Genomic DNA, 22,542 nt, shown 5'->3' on the forward strand with positions numbered 1-22,542 from the left:
GCACCAGTTTACCCGCGATAGCACCAGCAAAAAACATCGCCACAGAGAACCCCTGCAACTATCCCTAATGAGATGCAGAGTAGGCGTTCCCGTGCCAAAACCCGCGACAACACCACACCTCAAGATTCACAACAACCTGCCAGATCGGCAATAAGAACACAAAACACGCAGTAAGGCACGTTAGCAGCAGGAATTTTACACTGGCTCTGACCTAGTGTAAAGATGGACCTCAGCCTGCACCACAAAAGGGAGCACAGCCAACATCCACACAAGACAAACAGATACCATGGAGCAACTGAACATGCCGCACTGACACCTATGAGAGCCACAAAACCCACCGACACCACACCCAGGTCTGCAAAAACCCCTTCCCCCGGGCCCACCCCCAACCCCGGACCAAGAAACTGCACACCACGAATTCCAAAACAAACATTCTGCCTGATGTCGCATAAGCTGGGGAACATCAACATACATGCATGGCCAGAAAATGGAGATTCAGTCATACAGCAATGCAATCACCAACACAAACCAACATACAAAACAAAAGCCAAAACAACCATTCGGATGAGACCTAGCGGGTCCTCACTGGGCAATCCGTAGGACACAGCCTGGATCACTAAACCCAAGAGAAGAAGGTGTGCCATGCGGAAAGGAATGAGAGGGAGCGAGCGAGGAAGAGAGATGGAGTGAAATTGCACAAGCAGCGCAAGGCCTTGCAGGGCACCTGGCTCCACATGTCAACATGTGTGTGTGCATCTTCATCCGTGCACCATGAGCCCAAGGCTGTGTCCCAATCTCAGTGCCAAAGACACATCACATTCCGAAAACGCAAGTAGAAGTCAGCCAAACATCAGGGATGAAAGCTCCATTGTCCCAATGCAGAAGACGGGAGTACCCTGCACCTCTGATTGTGGTCGGAACACACCAGGAACAGCCTGATCAAGATGCCATGGCTGATGTGGATGACTCCCACACCACGCATAGCGCAAAGCTATCCGACTCATCCGTAAGTGTAATCCCATCCGACTTGGGAATTCCTTGGTTAAAAAACACCAACAACACTCTCTCAACTCTATGCGGCGTTAAACTCGCGGCGACTCCACATTAGGAGCAACGCCGAAAAAGAGAGGAAATAGTAACTCGGACCGCTGTATCCTTAACGCCGCATAGAGGTGAGAGCAGTGGCGATTCCTCCATGGGGGCGTTTGGGCGCCGCCCCCCCTGCTTTCTTGCCGTGCAAGAAGGCAGAAACAAATGGTAGTTATATAACTACCATTTGTGATTTGTTTCTGCCTTCTTGCATGACGAGAAAGCAGAGCACTTCCTGGTTTAGAGTGACTGGGTGCTTACTCGAGGGCAGGGGGGAGTGGCTTGGGGGAGTGGCTTGCCCACTATTGTTAATACTGACTGTTTGGACGGCCTGAGGCCGCCCAAACAGACAGTATTAACTACAGTGGGAAAGCCACTCCCCCAAGCCACTCCCCCCTGGCCTCAACTCTCCCTGTTCTCTGTATGCTGCAGCAGCAGCATTCGACAGAAAATTACGTCACCTGAGGCAGCCGGCCACACCAATCAATCTGCGGCAGTGGAGAGGGAGGCTGCCTGCAGCGCCGCCTTCCTGTGATGACGTGCTGCAGGACTTGAATACAAGGAAGGCGGGAGTCAGGACGGGGTCTCCGGTCCGTAAGTAAATTTTTTTTATTTGAGGCTTCACATAGGCACAATTTACATAACGTTTTGCATGCCTTTGTGCGCTATTACCTAACACCAGTGGCATAAACACTCGCCGTTGCGCCTCGCGGAGCTGCATGAGAAACCTTCCTGCTATGCAACCCTTAACTTAGTCCCGGCGGAGACTTTGGACTTACTCTGGATCATTATGTGCAGGCCTTTACGCCCCGCCTATCAGAAAGTTCACTAGCCGCCACTGGGTGAGAGAGTGTTGTTGCCGTTTTTTAACCAAGGAATTCCCAAGTCGGATGGGATTACACTTACGGACTATACCATCATTGGTTTGGCGCACCGGATTGAAACTGAGAGAGGAGCGATCTTTGATCTATTAAGCAAGCAACTTGTGTGAAGTTACCGTTGGCGACAGAAGTTGCTGTCATACCGACAGAGCTGATCTCTTCAGTTCCTTAACCACCTGATGCCCGGCTGGGCATAAAGGTATAAGGCTGTCCCCCCGTCCCACACAGTCCTGAGGAAGACCCGCCGTGACGCCAAAAAGGGCGCTTTCAGAGGGTCGAAACGTCAACGTATAGCATACTGGACCTATAGTGGCAAATCCCTGTATTAAATATTGATTAAGGCGGTATGCAGTTGGATATTGTACAATCTAGGCCCTGTTAAATTTGTCCTTTTACATTTCACTTGTAAATATTTTTTTATAAACTGTTGGTCACACTTGCGCCGTGAGCACTGAGCACTTTATGTCACTTTGCACTGTTTATTCACCCTTCAGCCTTTTTGTAAATTGTATAATTGAAGTATACATGAATGACTATAATTCATAAAATATAATATGAATATATAGATGGTTTGGATTCTGTTTCTTAAGAAAGTGTTTTTTATGAAGAATCTTTTGTTGAAATGCCTTAATTGCTAAAGTGTTAATCAAATGTCAGAAATGTCATTGAGATATTGAAAGAAATACGTGGCACCCATATGAACCGTTTGTTGTTATTATTGATTTGCTGCCCAGGTTCATAAGGGATACTGGGTTAACCCCATTGGTTATAAGGCTGCTACCGATTTGGTCACTTCCACACATAGCCCTATTCAACACATGGACCTGTGCCTACATTGGGGGGTTGTGAGACTGTTGTTGATGTGCAATGGGGCCACAGCTAGTACTCACCTTCACAGTCATCCAATTTACCATGTGTCTCAGGGATACACATGCGAATATATGTCAGTTACCATGGTGTACCTTCATGTGCAATCATTGTCCCTACATCCAACCATACAGCCATACATTAGTGAACATAGTAATGGCACATCTGTGTGATTCTGAATGTTTTGTTTAATTCACATACAGGTGATTGATGGAGCTAGAGCTGTACATGGCCATCCAAGCCCACATCACATGGAAGCCCAGTGGTGGGCAAACCATAGTCCTTTGGGGATTGAGAAGGGATTAGGAAGTGGGAGGGTGTAATCCGCAGCAGGATTGCTGTGTAATTGGCCAGCAGTGATGAAATTGAAGTCCGTGTCGGGGTCCGGGTGAATGTAGCTGAGTGTTCCAGGGGTCAGTAGGAGGTGTTTCCCAGGGCATGATGCATAGGTCATCTCCAGGCAGGGACAGGGCATATGGTGGTGATGGATGATACTGGCTCCTTCCTCACACAGTAATTCCCATCCCCTTCTTACTCCCCTGATACGGGTTCTATGTCCGGTGTGTGTGTGGCAGGGTGATGGCTGCATCACTATGTGCCACTGACACAACAGACTACGAGGGTGATGGGGCAGCATCACTGTGTGCAATGGACATGTCAAGGGTCGGAGCTGTGTGTGTCGATGTTCCCGCTGCAGTCATCTGGGAGCGGCTCAGTGGCAGCATTGGCAAGATGAGGCACTGCAGGGCATTGAAGTTCCCAGTTACTACTTGTTAGTGCCCAGCCATAGCAGACATACTTCCAGCCTGCATCTGCTCCATGGTCTCCATTGGCCTCTGCATCTGTACCTACTCTGTGCTGTAGTCGCTGGTGCCTGTCTGATCAGACAGTTCTTGTAATAGATTCATGTCCCCAGCGAGGTCAGCCAAGGTCTGTGACGGAGCATGGTGCATACAGGGGGTGTCCGATAGGGACTGTACGTGGTCCCTGATGGGATTCAGACAACCACGTATGGCATCGAGTTTGGCTGCCACGAGTTTGAAACCCACCCGCAACTGTTCAGCCAAATCCACCTGGCAACTCCACACAGGTTGTTGTAACTGCATGTATTGGTGGGGGGGGGGGTGCTGGGAGACAGTCATGGTGGTGTGTGTTTCCTGCTGTTTGGTCTGTGCAGGTGGTGGGCTCACCTCGGGGCAGCTGTCCTGCCCTGCTCCTGGGGATGGGATGCTAAGGCTGTTCATTATCCTTTGGAGGATGTCTTGACATATGTGCAGGTTGTCCTCTTCGTCATCAATAATGTGAAGTGTTGTGTGCCCTGCATGAGGTGTTGTTTGTCCCTTTGCAGTGTGAAAGGTGAGATGCAGGTTAACAAAGTTACACATGTATTTTGAAGTTTTGCAGATGCTTCCATTCAGACTGCATGCCAATGTAAATTGTCACAGTTTTGGTGGAGCTGGCTATTTGATGGCAGTCGGTGTGTTTTTCGACTACGTGATGGATATGTGGTAATACCCGTGTATTTTCATCACACAGTGTCAGGCAATGCCAGATGTGAGTGGACAGTTACTACGGACGTGCGGGACCTGTTGTGAGCCGTGGCCTATGCTGTTGGTGTTCCACTTTGTACCACATTACCGTCATTTCTGATGTTCTGTGATTGGCATGTGTGTGTGCTGCATTGTGGGGGAGTTGACCCTGCAGCTCTGATTTCATGCAGCCTTCTCCCTTGAGGCGGTGTGCCTTTGAATTGTGTGCTTTACGGGCCCTGGTTTGTTTTTGACTTGGGTCATATGTGCTCTTGGACAGATTTTGTGGCCTGGTGCATTGTTCGTCTGCTGCGTGTATTGCACGGCATGGGCAGCGTGTGCACGTGGACATCTCAGAGTGTGACGTGCTCCTTTACGGATGTGATCTGCTTGGGCTACCTCCACATCGATTCATGGGCCATCTCATGTTTTTGGGCTGCTGCCATGCTATCGGGCATGCTGTGTTACTTGCATAGTCAGTGTGGGTCACATTGCCGCAGCTTTGCTGGATTCAGCACATGTGCATGGGTAATTTTTGATATTGGTGATCTGGAGGGGGCCTCTTTGTGCACATTAAGGACAGGGGCCTACTTGGAGTTTCTATGTGTGCTGCAGTGTGCCAAGGCAATCAGTGGCAGGTTCCACGATCATTGTGGGTGTGCAGTGTGCTACACATAATTGGCATGTATACCATTGTGCCCATCTCCCCCCGTCCCCCCGTCCCTGATCGTCACTTACCCGTTGCTGTTGGGTCAGGTCATATCGTGCTGAGTCCAAGCCCCCAATTCCTTCCACCGTCTCCACACTGCTGACTGTGGCCACCATTTCCTCCATGTCATCCAGCTCCTCCTGTGTCGCAGGACTCCTACCTCTAGTCGCCCTTGCTGCCTTCCTGTTGGCGGAGAGCTTCTCCTTTGTTTGGCTGTGCACTTCATGCCAGCGCCTCTTGACCTCCTCCAGTGACCTCCTCGACACTCCGAGTCATTGACGTTGGTGACGATGGCCTGCCATATTTCCATTTGGGTTGCCAGTGCCGCAATGGAGGTGCCGAACAGTTGTTGATGGTGTCCTATGACCTCTGTGACGATGATCAAGTCTTCCTGCAGACTGATCCCCGTCTTCCTCTTCTCCTTGCCCTTCCCCGAACACGGTTCCATGCTGGTACTCCGTGGGGCTTGCAGTGTTCGGCTTGTTCTCTGCACACGTTCCGGGTGCATCCATGGTGCTACGCAGTTAGAATTGGTTATTTTTTTTTTCCTTCTTTTATAGTGCATTTTCCCGCATGACGCGTGGGATTTGCAGACCTGGGGCTGGTTTCATCTGATTTTTGTGGCGTGATTTGCCTCATTGCATATATTTTGCATTTGCGTATCGCATTTTTGCAGTGTGGCGTTGATTTGCACGCGGACATTTTACACATTATCTGGTGTCTATCGCATGCTACCGCCTTGCTGTGAATTCCATGTTGAAACTGGGTTATTTTCCTGCGATAGGCTGCGATGTTGAAAGTTGCGTTACGCTACTCTTGCGGTAGTTATCGTACGTTCTTGTGAATATACCGCTCAGTGTTAACAATTATGTGAACAATCATTTTTTTCCAGAATATAAATCAAACACAACCATCAATTTAATATCATATTTTTTCAATGGTTTTGTTTCAGTACATGTAGTAGTGATCTAAATAAAGGTTTTCTTGGACAGTTTTATCTGAGACCACATATTTACTTTGGAGTACATGGAGCCTTAAAGCAAGATCAATAGCCTCCTTCAATTTGAAGCATTAAAATTAAAACATTTATAATAAAATCCTTTTTAATCACAAACCTCTTCAGTAATATCCCTTTCCAGGAGGGTCCTGCTTACTGAGTACAATTGGATTCCTTTCCCTATTTAAAGTGAAAGATTGTTAAAGCTTGCTTTGTCCTATCTGCTCCCCTGTCATCTCCAAGCATCCGATCAGTGCCAACTGATGAAAAAATGGAAGCCAATTGTCCTGTGTGTGGTGATGATTTTCGCTCACAGCCAGTATTCTGTTGCTTGGACCAGCAGCCCGTGTGCCAGTCTAATCTAGTAGTTGTCTGCATCAGCCTGGTCAGTACATTCCACCAGAATCCAGGATAATAGTAGCCACCATAGACCTAATTAATGACGTTTTTCAGAGTTTCCACTGGCTGTGTATTTGAGCTCAGTTATTATTATTTCTATATAGATGCATGTTGCGCAGACATCCTGATATGACCTTTGTTAGAAAACTTTGCTTTAGGAAGATGTGCATATTTGGTGGGCAAAGAGTTTTTAAATTTGCATCTTTCTGTGGATAATCCCTCTTATCCGAATAAGTAAAATAATGGTGATGAGTTTTATGAGCTTACGTTTTTTTGAAAATGACATGTGTTCTTACTCAACTCACAAAGCTGACTTGTTCTAGTATCTTCATTTGACAGGTTGATGAACCCCATCCCTGAGAGCTCCTGCTGGACTCAGGAGGACAGAAGGCTGCTGATGATTGTTCCAGCCAATAACGTGATCAGACTCCAGATCTGATAATCTGAGGTCGTCTGGGTGCTGAGGGGCTTCTGGGCATTAACATGGTTTTTTTTTTATCTTGGTTGGTGAGTCTTTTTTCTGTAGAAATGAATCATTTGCATTTCACAAAATAAACCCGGCAAAATGCAAATCTTTGAATTGGCTGTTTTTTTAAAACTATTTTCTTCACATGTATGTTTGGTTTGTCTGTAAAGCGTGAGTTGCAGAACTTAATTGCTTCTAGGCACTATTAGAGAGGAACACTAGAGAGTACTGGTTACAGTTGGTCGTTTTGAGGAATTGGGGTCAGAAAATGCATGGTGTTATTGAAGGTGACTGTTTTTTTCATTTAAAGTTCTCTGAGACTAGAAGGCTGCATGCAGCGGATTGTAAGGAAGGGAGCTTATGAGTCTGATTGAGTGGGTGAGGGCAAATGTTGTTGATGGTATTCTGCACGTTTACGTCCAGAGTAAGTCATAGGACTTTGGGGCATCACCATGTCATTAGATTCCATCGGCCAGGATTCGGTTGATTGTCGTAGTATGTTTTTGATTGAACGCTGATTTCTATGTGGTTGGGGGTGTATAAAAGAATGTGGGAGAGGTTGGTGCATGGTTCTGAGGAATGCAAGATCGGCCATTCTCCCACTCTGACATGAAGGTCTGGTCAGCTTTCAAAACCGGATTGGCTGCCATGACCAAATCATAAAAACCCACAGAGCCCCATTCGGGGGCGGCTTCTCCGTTTGAACGGAGATGAGTTGCCCCACTGAAATGCCCCCAGAGAGAAAATTAAAATGGTTATGAAGTTAATTCACTATCATTTTATTTTTCTTCACCCCATCTTGAACAGAGTGTCAACGTGGGGGATGGGCTGCAGCTGAATGACAGCAGCAGAGAGAGCAGGGCACTTTCAGTTTAAAGTGTGCATGTCTTTTTTGCCGGCCATCTTGCGATGGCCAGCCACACTTGTGTACTTTAAACCTCTCTTTCCGAGCTGCCTTAAGACAGATAGGTTACAGTGAGCCAAAGCCTCTAGAGCGCTGTGGAGTGCTGAGTAAGGCCGCTTCCACCAATCCTAGCACTGCTCTCATGCTGGTAAGAGCAGCGTTAGGGTTGGTGAAGGGGATTTGGAGCCTGCCTGCCTCGAGGAAAGAAGACCATCGAGGAGGAGGACGACGTTGCATCACACTCGGATGTAAGTTATTTTATTTTAATTACATTTTTTTAATGTCCCACCCACCCTACCACACTCTGGACATGCCAGCAGTTACTGGACCCATTCTAGTTGGGGCCTTCTGCAGGGGGTGCCAGTGGGTGCCAATTTGAACATTTTTCTCAGGGCTGATTTCAGTTAATATTGTGCTGCTGTGACTGTGAAGCAGTTGTCTCCTCTTGATTTACATTTGGTTCTTTTGATGATTAGGGTTGGCTTGGTCAGATCAGAGAGTCTTTCCAGGGAGCTAGAGTGAAATGTTTTTCAGTAGATTGGTTTCGAAGTTCCTCTTAGTGATATCGTGTTAGGTCAATGTACACTACATACCATAGTCTAAGCTTGAGTTGACAAGGGCACCTTCATCCATGCGGTGACTTTCTGTGGATATGAAGAACACTGTTATATTTTTTAGACATTTTAGGTGGTGGAATGAAGACTTAATTGCTGAACATCCAAGAGATTGACCAGGCTACCAGAGTAAAATGGTTTCCAGTTGATAGGTGGGTATCATCCCTTCTCAGTGTTAGTGGGTGAGGAATTTGGATGGGCAGCCGTTGTAGGTTTCTAATGTAGTGTGTGATCAAATAGTGCTTTTGAAGTCCATATGTGAGGCGTGCTGTGGCTTTCTAGTCTATCTGAGTTTTACTTCATGTTAGGTTGATGTAAATTATGAGCCATAGTCTATGCTTAAGTTGATAAGAGCATCTTCAACAATGCAGTGATGTTCTGTGCATATGAAGAACGGGGCTATTTTTAAAATGTTTTAGTTGGTGGAATCAAGACTTAGGGCCTGATTTAGATCATGGCGGACGGGTTACTCCATCACAACAGTGACGGATATCCAGTCAGCCAAAATATAAATCCCATTGGATATAATGGAATTTATATTTCGGTGGATGGGATATCTGTCACCGTTGTGACGGAGTAACCCATCCGGTGAGATCTAAATCAGGTCTGTAGTTTATAACCCTTTTGCATTGAAGTTCAGTTCAGCCTCCCATAACCCTCAGCTATACCTGATTTTTTTGCTTTGATGGCATTGGTGTCTTCAAACCACTTGGGTGGAAGGCAAAGATTGATGAGATGTCTGAGTAGAAGGCGCAATCCTACGACTGGTATCTTGTTTTTTTAAACCTGGTGAATTTCATTCTGTTCTGTCCCACCTATGTTTCATTCGATTTGAAGTCACTGGGTACCCACTATAATTGGTTGCATTTGCCTATCATTATGCACATTTGTGTATTATCTGCTTCTTTTAAATAAAAAGCTATGGACTGGGGCCTTAGGGGTTTTGTCTAGGTGTTAAAAAGGATGCCCGAGTTTCTGATTACGTTCTCTGCCCCATTAGACCTGCTGAATGCATTATCATTTTGTAACTTGTTCTCACTTAATTTTTAAGTTTATCTCATTTTTGTTTCACCTGCCTTGTAAAGCGCTCTGATACTCTTGGGTCCAGTAGCGCTACATAAAACCTTTGAAATAAATAAATGATTTGATATGATTACTTGGTCATATTGTTGGAGGTGGTTTATAAGGATAGTTTAGTTCAGACTGTGGAAGGCAACAGATTGGTCAAGGAGGATGTTAGAAATGGGCATTATGGATGTCAGAGTATGCACCCTTTACAAGCAGGAACCACCACTCTAGTCAGGGTGAGCTAGATACACACTAAAAGATTACCTGCAATCACCCTCTGGTAGCTTTGCACAAGCAGTCAGGCGTATCTAAAGGTGCAATGTGTAATGTATTTGTTCAACACACACAGTAATAGAATAAATACACAACAAAAAGTTCCACAGAGGTTTAAAAAATATAGAATATGTATCTGAGCAAAATGAGATCAAGATGACAAAAACCCAAAACGTAGAAGTTGAGATATGGATTTTTAAAGAATAAACCAAAAATAGCGGGACTGGTGCAAATCCAAAGTTCAGGCCAACCACGATGAAGGGCAGGCCGACTACAGGACCCACACAGGGTCCACTGAGAAAGTACTGTGGATGGAGCAAAGCGTCAATGCTGATGGCTCGATGTGTCAATCCTTTCCCTGCTTAGGTGAAGGCAATATGTCATTATCGAGCCACACAGAGAACCAGTTGTCAAGCTGCGAAGGCCATGGAACCACTGTTCTCTGGCATCTTCTGTGATGCCTTTGATGGGTGATGCAGCTGAATGTTTCACGCACTCAATACAATGTGTTGTTTATGTGGAAATCTGCTGCAGAACCCACTTCTGAGGCTTAGAACTTAGAGAGGGCACATCAGGCAATGGCATGACTCCCAGACAGTAGAGTCCAGCAGCACCAGCAGATTTGTAGGAAGTCTTTTGTGTCCCCAACACTTCAGAAAACAGGAGGCAAGCGAGCAAGCCCTTGGAGATCACTTGAGAGAAAGGCAGTGTCCAGCTCTCCTTCAGCAGAGTTAGGGAGCAGCAGGCAGCAGGGCAATAAGCAGAAAAACAGTTCAGTGATTCCATTGAGCAGCACAGCAGTCCAACTGACAGAGGTTCAGTTCAAGATCCAGAAGTGTTGGATTTGGTAGGGCCAGAGCCCTGGTACTTAAACCCAGAAAGCTCCTTTTATCCTGGGGGTGACTTTCAAAGGGACTATCTGAAGTGCACAAGGATCCCTTTCAGCTCAGCACTGGCTCCAGACTACCGGTAGAAGGTAAATCAGTCCTTTGTTTGGGGTCAGGCCACTACCCTGTGAAGTGTAAATGTGCCCCTCCTATTTCTCCCTGCCCAAGAAGACCCATCAGAATGCAGGTGAGTGCTCAAACACACCCATCCCTTCCTGTCTTTGTGGCTGTCTAGAGGGAATGCACAAAGTGTAGCTGTCACCCAACCCAGACTTATATTGAAGACAGGCTGCAAAGCACAAAGAGTAATAAGCACAGAGAAATACTCACTTTCTAAAAGTGGCATTTCTAAAATAGTAATGTAAAATCCAACTTCACCAGTTACTATTCTAAATATCCCAAACATAACAAAGCTACACCTTTCTGATCAGGAATTACCACTTAATAGTCTATAAAGAAATTCCCCCAGCTAACCTATGAGTGGAGTAGGCCTCACAGTAGTGAAAAACTAAATAGGCTGTTTGTTACTATCAGGACATGCAAAATATAAAAGTACATGTCCTACCTTTCACTTACATAGCACCCTGCCCTAGAGCTACCTAGGTCCTACCTCATGGGTGTGATGTAAATAATTAATTTACTCTCTTAATTTCTATGCAGATAAGTACTTAATCAATAATAACTCAATCGAAATGAAGGAAAACAGAGTCCGTGGTGTAAGAGTTTCTAAGGGTTTTATTCCTCATAAAGGAATCAGGATATCATGTTCTGACCACCACACAGGATGTCAGAAGGGATAGATGAGCGCGCTGTCGTTTATTGACAATACATAGCTTATATACTTGATTTACATCATTATGTTCAATGTAAGAGGCGTAACAGCTGAGAGAAGACAAGATAACAGTATACACGTGGTGCTAGTACATCATCAAGAGGCGTAAACTAGGCGTGAACTAGGGTGTGTGCTAGAAACGTCACTGATAGGTGACGCAAGTGGGTGGCACCAAGGGGTGGTGCTAACAGAATGTTGCAATGTCAGCAGAAATCGGAAGCTTGGATGCGCGCGCAGCTGCATGACGTGTGATAGACGGGGTGCAGGGGACTTGACATTTACACTGGCGGAAAGAGACAGAAGTCTGGCATGTCAGATCAACTTGTGCTTCTATCATATCTGATATCTGATGTTTAGGAACTAAGCTATCTGGGCAGAAAGGTCTCTAGAGCAGAAGCTATTCTATACTTGCTGTGAGTGCGTGTATAAGCGCCTGAGTGTCTGTATGAGAAGCGTGGGGGCATGGGGCCTTCCATGGAAGCATGGCAACAGAGGCTATGAATTACTTGCATAAAGACAGGTCGGCCCTTTAGCCCTGTAGCTGAGGAAGGATGTTTACTGAAGCTAGCAGGCTGGAATGTATCTTCGGGGAGGAAAACAGATAACTCGAAGATTATAGTCAATCTTGGCAGGCAGCAGGCTGAGCTGAGCACGGAGGGCCGCGCTAGAAGTAAGTCAGAGTTCACGGGTACGGGGGCTGCTTGGGCAGAGGCCCTCGCAGTCAGAAGCCAGAAAAGAGGCTCGGTGGCAGAGATTCAGGGCCTACTTTCAGCCAGGCTGAAAAACGTAGGAGTACACTTCAAAAAGACGTTGGCATAGCATACTTAGGAACGGACCATCAAACCCATTCATGGTGGGTCTGAAAGAGGACAAGTTAACGTTGGACGCAAATGTATTTGCGTCTTCATAGCTGGTACAGGAGGGAAGTTACATGCACTTTTAACTCGTACATGGAGTCGGTGGGGTACTCGCTAGGGAACACAACATGACCATAAAATTTATATTACCTCATTCCCTCCTTGTTCCCTACGGACCCTTCATGATATATCGATCCTCATAAATCGATCAGTTTGTTCTTGTAACATTATATGTTCGTCTTTCTTTCTTTGACTGTTTGAGAGGCAACTGGAATGCTCAATGCAGGATGTGGCACACAGTCCACATATCGCTGGCCCACACTGCAGGCACAGGCAACAACTGAATACTATAACAAGGCCAATGCCTAGGAAGGATAAGATCTTCCATCCCCAAGCTGTTAACGTAGTCCAGAACCAACCGGACCAAGTCCAGGTGCCTGGATTCTGATGTATCTGATTTGCAATTTTATGTAAACGGGTGATAGCTTGATAGACAGATGGTGCGTTTTGTGGAATGAAAACACAGCAACTTGACCCGATGACCTTACAGGCTCCACCTCTGTCTGCCAAGATGACGTCAATCACAAGGCGATTTTGAAGGACAACAGTCCGTATAGCAGACTGCTCCTCTGTTAAGTTACCTAGAGCGGAGGCAGTTTCGTTCACTACTGCTTCGAGTGTTCTCGTTAATCTGCGTATTAATTTACTGTTTTGGACAGGCCCTAGGAAGAAAAAGAATCCTTTATTGAAATCAGTGTACTGTTCCCATGCCGTTTCTGTGTAGTCGACAAGGGGAATATCTCTTTTGGGTCTATTCGGTGCTAGATTCGTATTTCTATGGTAATCAGGGGGAGCTAGAAAAACAGGTGGCAGGAGGAAGGCAATGTAACAGGTACCATCCCAATCTGGAGGCAAACGTATGTATGCGGTATGACCACAAACAAAGTAGGAATGACTGATAGCTTTAAAGGACGATTTACCATGGTCACTGAACTCGACCACAGTAGTGCATTTACTATGACCTACGTGTACTGAACCTTTCTTGCTAACACATAATTCACCTGTGACTGGTAGTACTAACATATGGGGCAGAACTGGAGCAGTTTCAGATTCAACAGTGAGGATCATAAGGCTAATTGTGTAATTACCTAATCCATATACTTCATTTTCTAGATCAGTTCCTATTCGAGTGGGAAGTCCCTCTTTATCAGGATAACAGACGTTGAGCAGGACTAAGTTCAAGTTTCCCCAAACCCAGCCCCCATCGAAAACAGCAATATCAGGATCTAAAGAATTAATTATTTTGAACCATGCTCCACAGGAGCCATTGTGAGTGAATGGGTACGGAAAGAGAGGCAGAGCTCCCTTGTAATTCTGGTAGGGAGGGAGTCGGCCACATATCCAACAGTCTGTAGCATTATTTGTCTGATGGGAATGGTGTAACATACTAATGAATGTATTGTTGCGCAGCGCAAGTCTGTAAGAGAGTTCATGTGCGGGAAGTTCACTAAAAGTGTGTTCAGCAGAGACATTGTAAGCAGATTGTTCACGCCTGAAAATAGGCCAGTACATAGGAAGCAGAATGCTGGCAATAATAATTAGAATACTCAGAATAAACATGATTATTAGTGTCACTATGCAGTGACTACGAAGTGATTTGCAATATGTTCTTCTCTTTTCCTCTCTCTCTCTAACTCGATCTAGGGGATACATGTCAGAAACTATTTAACCGATTCACCTAGGGGAGGACTTAAACAATTAAACTGTCTGACTTGCTAGATCGAAGCTTCATACGGTAAAGTTCTTGAGGAGTCTTTTCTCTTTTAGGCACAGTAACGTCTTGTGCTTCAACACAGTCTTTGGTGGGGGTGGACGAGTCAGAGTCCTGTTTCAGTCCGTTTTTTAGTTCATTGCATAGTTTGATGTGACTCGTGTGGACCCACCCCTTTCTCCCCTCGATTTTCACGGCGGTCCTGGTGGTAAGCAGAACGGTCTTTGGAGACTTCCAGCGGGGCTCCAGCGGACTTTTCCGGTCGAAATTCCGGACGAGTACCAGGTCCCCTGGACGGACCTCATGCGCCTTTACATCGGTGTTGTCAGGGAAGGCTGCGGCAACCTGTGAACGACATGATTGGAGTGCAGACATCAAGGAGGCAAGGTAATCTGTCAACATGTTACAATCAATATCAGTGATCTTTTTCGGAACGGGCGTCCCCCACATATTCGGCGGTCTGCCAAAGACCACTTCGTACGGGGATAGCCCTGATCTCGAGTGGGCGACCATTCTCATGTAGAATAGTGCCACGGGCAGGGCGACTATCCAGTCGACCCCTTTTTCCTGACAGATCTTGGCAAGACGGGTTTTTAGTGTCTGATTATGCCTTTCTACAAGGCCAGCTGCTTCGGGATGTCGGACACAGTGGAACCTCCACTGATATCCTAGCAAGAGGGAAACTTGTCTCATCAGCTCGGACGAGAACGGCTGTCCGTTATCTGAATACACGACACGGGGCAAACCGTACCGTGGGAAGAATTCACGAACCAACTGTCTGGCAGTGGTCGGAGCAGTGTAGTCTGGGACTGGGTATGCTTCGGTCCAGCGGGACAGAGCACAAACAATTACAAGGACATACTTAAATCCTCTACAGCTATTCATCTGGATATAATCCATCTGGAGGACTTCAAAAGGGTGATCGGGAGGATGAAATCCACCTTGCTCAACAGGGACACTTTTACCTGGATTGAACTGACAACAGATCATGCAAGTACGCACTTTCTGTTTTGCTGCTGCTCGTAAGTGTTTGTTGTACCAGAGATTCTGTAAACTGTCTAACATGGCTTTCTCTCCAAGATGGGCAGGACTATGTGCTGTATTTATCATGACTTGAACCATTGAGTCGGGGAGAAACCATATAGATTTTCCCTTCGTCACCCAACCTTGATCTGTCTGAATCCCTCCTAGTTCAGTCCATTTCTTTATCTCCTCTGGAGTAGCATGTGTCTGGATATCAATTACATCTAGGGCGGGATCTCTAACTGCCATACACTGGGTCTGGACTATTGTCTTTGTCACATCAGTAGTCTGGGTGTGAGTCAGTGCTGTATGTTTTGCTGTCTGGTCTGCCAGGTCGTTACCCTGGGAAACAGAATCTGTGACTTTAGTATGTGCCTTACACTTCATGACTGATATGCCCGAGGGCAAATGTATTGCTTCTAACAGTGCTTGAATGAGGGGGCCATGTTGGATCTTGGCCCCATGGGAAGTCAGAAAACCTCGTTCTTGCCAGAGGACTCCGAAGTCGTGTACAACTCCGAAGGCATAGCGGGAATCTGTGTATATGTTAACATTTCTGTTCTTGGCTAGAATACAGGCTCGAGTCAGAGCGATGAGCTCTGCCGCTTGAGCAGACAGTGTGTCAATACGATGTGTTTCTTTAATTTCAGTTTTAGTGGTCACGGCGTACGCGGCCACTAATTCTCCTGTACTTGTTCTCATGCATGAACCATCCACATAAAGTGTCAGGTCTGGATTTGTCAATGGGACATCTGTTAAGTCTCGTCTAGGCTTAGTTACTGCATTAATTATTTCTATACAATCATGCGGAGCTGGATCTGTCATAACTGTAGGTAACAGTGTTGCTGGGTTCAGGATGCTGCAACGTCTGATTTCTATGTGTGGCTGGAATAGTGTTAATTCATAACCTGTCAGTCGTGCTATAGTTAAGTGTTGAGTCTGGGTTCTGTTTAACAAAACCTCTACAGAATGTGGTACTTGAACTGTTAACTGATGACCTAAAACAATTGAATCACTTTGTCTTATTGCTAACGCTGTTGCTGCTACTGACTTTAAGCACGCAGGGAGTGCTTGAGCTACTGAATCCAATGTACTAGAAAAATAAGCACAAGGCTTATGTGAACCTGCTTGGTCTTGAGTGAGGACAGACAACGCTGTGCCATCACGTTCTGTAACAAAAAGTGTAAACGGTTTGCTGTAACATGGTGTCGCTAAAACTGGTGCTTGGCATAAAACTTTCTTTAATTCTTCAAAAGCTTGTGTGTGTTCCTGAGTCCAAGGGAGGACAGTCGAAGTCGCTGCCTCCTGTGTCGTTAACTGGATGAGTGGTTTAGCTAGAAATGCATACTGGGGAATCCATTGTCTGCAGTACGAGGTGAGGCCTATGAAGGCCCGCACTTCCTTTTGTGTCTTGGGTTGCGGCATGTTCACAATTAACTGAATGCGATCGGGAGTGAGCTGTCTCCCCACTTTGGACAGCAAGTGACCCAAGTACACAACTTGCTGAACACAGAATTGTAGCTTCGAAGGAGACACCTTGTGTCCCTTGTCGGCCAGGAAATGTAAAACTGTCAGTGATGCTTTTTCACATTCGGGCTCACTTCGTGCGGTGATCAGCAGATCATCGACGTATTGTAGTAAAGCGGTGTTAACTGGCATTTGAATACAATCTAGTTGTCTTTTCAGTGCTTGACTATAGATGCTGGGGCTTTCTGTGAATCCTTGAGGTGCGCGCGAAAATTTGAAACTGCGTCCATTTAAACAGAATCCGAAGAGATATTGGCTCTCTGGATCAATAGGCACGCTGAAGAAGGCGTTCTTGAGATCAATTACAGTAAAGAACGTTGCTTCTGAATCAATAGCAGTCAAGAGAGATGATATATCGGGGACCACAGGATACTGTGGGATAATGCATTTATTCAATTCTCGAAGATCAATCACCAGCCGATATACTGGCGGTGCATTGGGATCAGTACGTTTAAGAATCGGAATGATGGGTGAGTTACAGATATTGGAGTCGGTCTCGACGACCACTCCTTGGGCAATGAGCTCTTCAATGATTTTCAGTAAAGCCGCTACAGCATCGGGTGGTAACTTGTATTGTCTGATTCTGGGTAATACAACACCTGCCTTGAGGGTAACGCGGTATGGTGTAATGTGCATACATCCTACATCAGTTGGGCCTTTTGCCCACAAGTAATCAGGTACATTTTTCAATCTGACGTCAAACTCACGAAGGACGTAATGACCCTTGAAATCCCGCAGAAAGAGTCTAACCCCCTCCGGGGAGCAGCATATTATAGCCCCTAGAGCCTTCAGTGTTTTAATTCCTAACAGATTTTCCGGACATGATTTTGTTAGTAACAGGTCTGTAACGCGTGATAATGGACCCACAGCCAGGGGAACTGGTTCTGATACTTCATTTACAATAGGTTGTCCTGAAAAACCAAGGGAAACATTTTGTGAGCCTGAGAGGGGTGCCCCTGGAACTTCGTCATGACTTATTGTAGTGCGACTTGCCCCTGTGTCAATTAAAAACTTTCTATCTTTCCCCAATACTTGACTGTGTACATAAGGACCTTCTTGATCTACAGGAATCTCGATAAGAGGCAAGCCACCTTCCCTCTCTAGGCTGTTTCATGTATATCGGGAATATTCGGGGTAAGCAGACTGGGCATACTGGTACATCTGTTGTGAGACTTGCTGAGTTGCAGCAATGGGCTGTGGCTGTGGTACTGCTACGGTCTGTGCTGTCTGTGCAGATGCATGCATGGGCTGTGTATTCTGTGTAGACTGATGCTGGTTATGGTCTTGTCTAGGCGGATGCGGTCTCTCTTTAGTTTTACCTGTCGCTATGTTATGTTTCAGAACTGCACATTCGTGTACGTAGTGACCTGGCTGCTTGCAATAATTGCATGTCCCTTTAACAGGAGCTGCAGCGTGACTTGTCTGGGTCGTACCTTTCCTGTGACTGTCGGATGGGACCGTCTGGGCTACTAACATTTTCATTTTCGTGTCTTTCATGCGCTTCTGTTCCTGATCTTGTTCTTCCCTAATTCTATTCTGGTGATATTGTAACATTTGTAACATCTGGGATGGCGTATTTGCTTGCCATGTACTCTCGACTTTATACACTCTATTTTTAACTAACGGTAGGGAATTCTCGACTAACTTTGATACAAAAAGATGTGGGTACGACTCGCTACTTGGCTGGAGGCCACTATTGATAATAAAACATTTCTCGAATCTTGAATAAAAGTCGCTAGTATCTTCATCATGTTTCTGTTTACAGGACGAGATTGCATCCCAATCCTCCTTTCTAGTTGTCAATAATCTGGGCAGGACCTGTACTATCAAACCTGGTAATGCTTTAGTTTTGTCCCCAAGGCCTAACCCTGGAACCCGTTTTTTCTCTTCGTCTTCTATTTCTGCCCAGGCAATCTTTGTGTCTCCCACCTCCCATTCCTTTTCCTTTAATTTCTCGAATATACCCGTAGGCAATAATACTTTCAACATTTTCATGATATCATCATATGTGTAGTCCCCCATTAATAACATGTCTTTAAGCTCTCTATGGAAACCTGCAGGGTCTTTATCATGGCATGGTACTAATTTCTTCATTTCTAACAGTTCTAATTTAGTCAGAGGCGTGTGCACATACACGCGTTTCAAAACCTTGTCCTCACCCATAACAGGGTGTACTTCTCGTAAGGGGTTCTGACTTTCAATACCACCCCCGCACTGCATATGGTACATTTTCCTTTCTGGAGGTGGGGCGGGGACATATTCAGGACTTACAAAGGTATCATATCTGCGTCGTTGTTCTAGAATTATTTGAACTAATTTAGTGCTTAGGCCTCTCCATCTATCCATCAGTAGTGCTTCTAGTGTCTCATGTAAGGGACCTGGATCGGAATAATGTTTTCTGTACTTAATGAGAAGGTGCTGAATCATATATACCCCTGCTAATTTCTGTTCGTCGGGGGAGAGGTTCAGAAATGTCTGTGCTACGGTGTCATCATTATATATGTCTGCATTTTCGGCCCATGATACCGCTGATCGGGCTAATTCTTGTTCATCCATAGAATTGAGTACATGGTACCCCACTCGATCTCGAAGCCGTTTATCAGTTTCCTGGAACTGATGCTCAGCAGAATTCGGATTCGTTAAGGCAGAGAAGAAAACTCTCTTGCTTTCTGGACGGATACCCTTCCTAAGATAAGTTCCCTTACCTACATATGCTATAGTGCTTGTAGTCGGTTCTAGTTCTTCAGATTCTTCTTCCTCCTCGGAGGGAACCTTTTCTTTCTCTTTCTCGTGTACTGCTATCACTGCTTTCTTAATCTTTTTATACATGGCCTCTATGCAATTTTGTCTGTCATGTTTTCCATCAGCTATATTTTGACCCCACTTGTTCAATGCATCTAATTCACTCTGATCTGTTCCGGGCCTGTCTCGTTCTCTTATTAGACAATTTATGAAAAATCGTAGTATCAGTGCTTGCATGTTAACTTTCTGTTTCTCCAGGGCATCCTTAATACTGTCGGGGTCCTTTCCCGTTTGAATGAACTCATATATTCTATCTAGGCGCTCCTTCATTCCTGCATAACATAACAAACTATCAGTAGCAGATCTTAACCGTAAAGACGCTAATATCATTAAGTCGTCCTGTCCAGGTTCTGGATCATATCTACAAACTGACATATTTTCTTTTAGTGCATCAAGCCGGGATGAATTAGAAGAACGGGGGGATCTGTGCGTAAGAGGACTCTGCATACCTCTGAGATTTAATCTGTGAGTCGGTGGCGGGGTCTGGAGACCCGCGGTCGCACCTCCTGAAGCGGAAACTTGGGCATTATCTCTGTGTGTAGTCAGTATCTGAATTTGTCTTTTAGTAGGATCTGATTGAAGTGGTTTCGGCAGATCAGTTTTAGGTGAGGGAAGTGGCGGAGCTGGCGGAACAGAACTAGTCTTTTTCGGTGTCGGCTGAGAGTGATCTTGGGGGGCAGTACCACCCCCGGCCCTGTCAGTAGGCAGGGCACGAACAGGCAGATTGGTGTAAGCTGGCGCTACATCTTCGAGATATGAATTTAGGAATATGTCTTTAGTAGTCTTATGCATTACTTTAGTTGGAACTAATGGTGACGGCAAATTTTTCGGTATTTCTGAAATGGCGTCAGGGGTACCATCGGCCAAAAGATACATGTTGTTCACTTTGCCATTTTGGATACGATCTATTTGTTCTACTTTTACTCGAATTCCCTCAGTAACTAATTCGTTTTCTTGGGCCTTTTCTGATTCTTTAAGCCTGTCTTCTCTACGGAGTGCTCTATCAGCACGCTTACGTGATTCCTTACGCCAAAATTCTATGGCGTCTTTCTGAGATTGTCTAGCTTTCTTTTTCCGTAATATTTCTTCTACCTTTATGATGCACTCGGCATCCCATGTTCCGTTAACTGGCCATCGGTATCTTTCCTCTAGGTGCTTGGTATAATCTGTCCATAACTCTAGATACAAGATGGCGTCTATGCCATGCTTATTATACATGAAATTACCTGGAGTGTCCCTAGGGGGGATTGGAATCTCTTCCTCTAACATCCCTTTCCTAGTTCCTATCTGCTTTAATTTGTTAAAAAACGGCATTGTGCCTACTTGATACTGAAATGCTTGATCCTTAACACTTAATTTCGCCTGTAACTATGTAAACAAAAAAAAACACAATAGTGCACAAAAACAATCACATTCATACCACGACATTAATCACATGAAACATTTAAAGACATAGCTAACTTCCCCCTACTCTGAATGTACCGCTCAACGATGCAGATACACTGCTGTAACAGTGCAGAAATTCGGAATACTTTATATACTGCTAAACAGTACAGATACACTGCCTAAAAACAGTGCAGACCGGACTTGCGTACCCAAACCCGTCTAGATACGACCCAGCAATGGTACTCACCGGGAAGCACGGAAAACAGAAGGCCTCGGAAAACTCGACTGGACTCGACTCGGAACTTCGGAAAACTTCGGAAAACTTCGGAAAACTTCGGAAAACTTCGGGAAACTTCGGAAAACTGGTGGGCCTCTTCACACCTCGGACCTTGCTTCCTTCGGCTGGGCTCTGGTCGGGATCCTCCGCACTCCTCACCGCCTCGTCTGGGCACTGATCGCAGTCTTCGTCACCTCCGTGTGTCAGAGGGGGATGCAGGAAATCCTGCCAGTACACGTGTGGTCCGTCTAACTGATGGCAGGGGACACGGATTGCAACGCACCTTCCGGCGCGTGAGGTGGGGGAGGGGTCCCTATTCGGGCGCCAAAATGATGTAAATAATTAATTTACTCTCTTAATTTCTATGCAGATAAGTACTTAATCAATAATAACTCAATCGAAATGAAGGAAAACAGAGTCCGTGGTGTAAGAGTTTCTAAGGGTTTTATTCCTCATAAAGGAATCAGGATATCATGTTCTGACCACCACACAGGATGTCAGAAGGGATAGATGAGCGCGCTGTCGTTTATTGACAATACATAGCTTATATACTTGATTTACATCATTATGTTCAATGTAAGAGGCGTAACAGCTGAGAGAAGACAAGATAACAGTATACACGTGGTGCTAGTACATCATCAAGAGGCGTAAACTAGGCGTGAACTAGGGTGTGTGCTAGAAACGTCACTGATAGGTGACGCAAGTGGGTGGCACCAAGGGGTGGTGCTAACAGAATGTTGCAATGTCAGCAGAAATCGGAAGCTTGGATGCGCGCGCAGCTGCATGACGTGTGATAGACGGGGTGCAGGGGACTTGACATTTACACTGGCGGAAAGAGACAGAAGTCTGGCATGTCAGATCAACTTGTGCTTCTATCATATCTGATATCTGATGTTTAGGAACTAAGCTATCTGGGCAGAAAGGTCTCTAGAGCAGAAGCTATTCTATACTTGCTGTGAGTGCGTGTATAAGCGCCTGAGTGTCTGTATGAGAAGCGTGGGGGCATGGGGCCTTCCATGGAAGCATGGCAACAGAGGCTATGAATTACTTGCATAAAGACAGGTCGGCCCTTTAGCCCTGTAGCTGAGGAAGGATGTTTACTGAAGCTAGCAGGCTGGAATGTATCTTCGGGGAGGAAAACAGATAACTCGAAGATTATAGTCAATCTTGGCAGGCAGCAGGCTGAGCTGAGCACGGAGGGCCGCGCTAGAAGTAAGTCAGAGTTCACGGGTACGGGGGCTGCTTGGGCAGAGGCCCTCGCAGTCAGAAGCCAGAAAAGAGGCTCGGTGGCAGAGATTCAGGGCCTACTTTCAGCCAGGCTGAAAAACGTAGGAGTACACTTCAAAAAGACGTTGGCATAGCATACTTAGGAACGGACCATCAA

The 22,542-nt window shown here is 45.7% G+C and overlaps 1 protein-coding gene across 2 annotated transcripts in view; it reads left to right on the top strand.

Annotated features, from left to right (window-relative positions):
• The window catches only part of LOC147748313 (coagulation factor XI-like), a 372,640-nt gene extending 365,604 nt beyond the window's left edge, over nt 1-7,036 (top strand). For both annotated transcript variants that reach the window (XM_086936406.1, XM_086936407.1), the window contains exon 11: nt 6,811-7,036. In XM_086936406.1, coding sequence (XP_086792532.1) covers nt 6,811-6,815 — 5 coding nt within the window. In that variant the 3' untranslated portion in view covers nt 6,816-7,036. The remainder of the gene's footprint in view (nt 1-6,810) is intronic.
• Nucleotides 7,037-22,542: the final 15,506 nt, after the last annotated feature.

This window comes from Lissotriton vulgaris, chromosome 1_1, assembly GCF_964263255.1.
Source record: "Lissotriton vulgaris chromosome 1_1, aLisVul1.2, whole genome shotgun sequence".
Lineage (NCBI taxonomy): Eukaryota > Metazoa > Chordata > Amphibia > Caudata > Salamandridae > Lissotriton > Lissotriton vulgaris.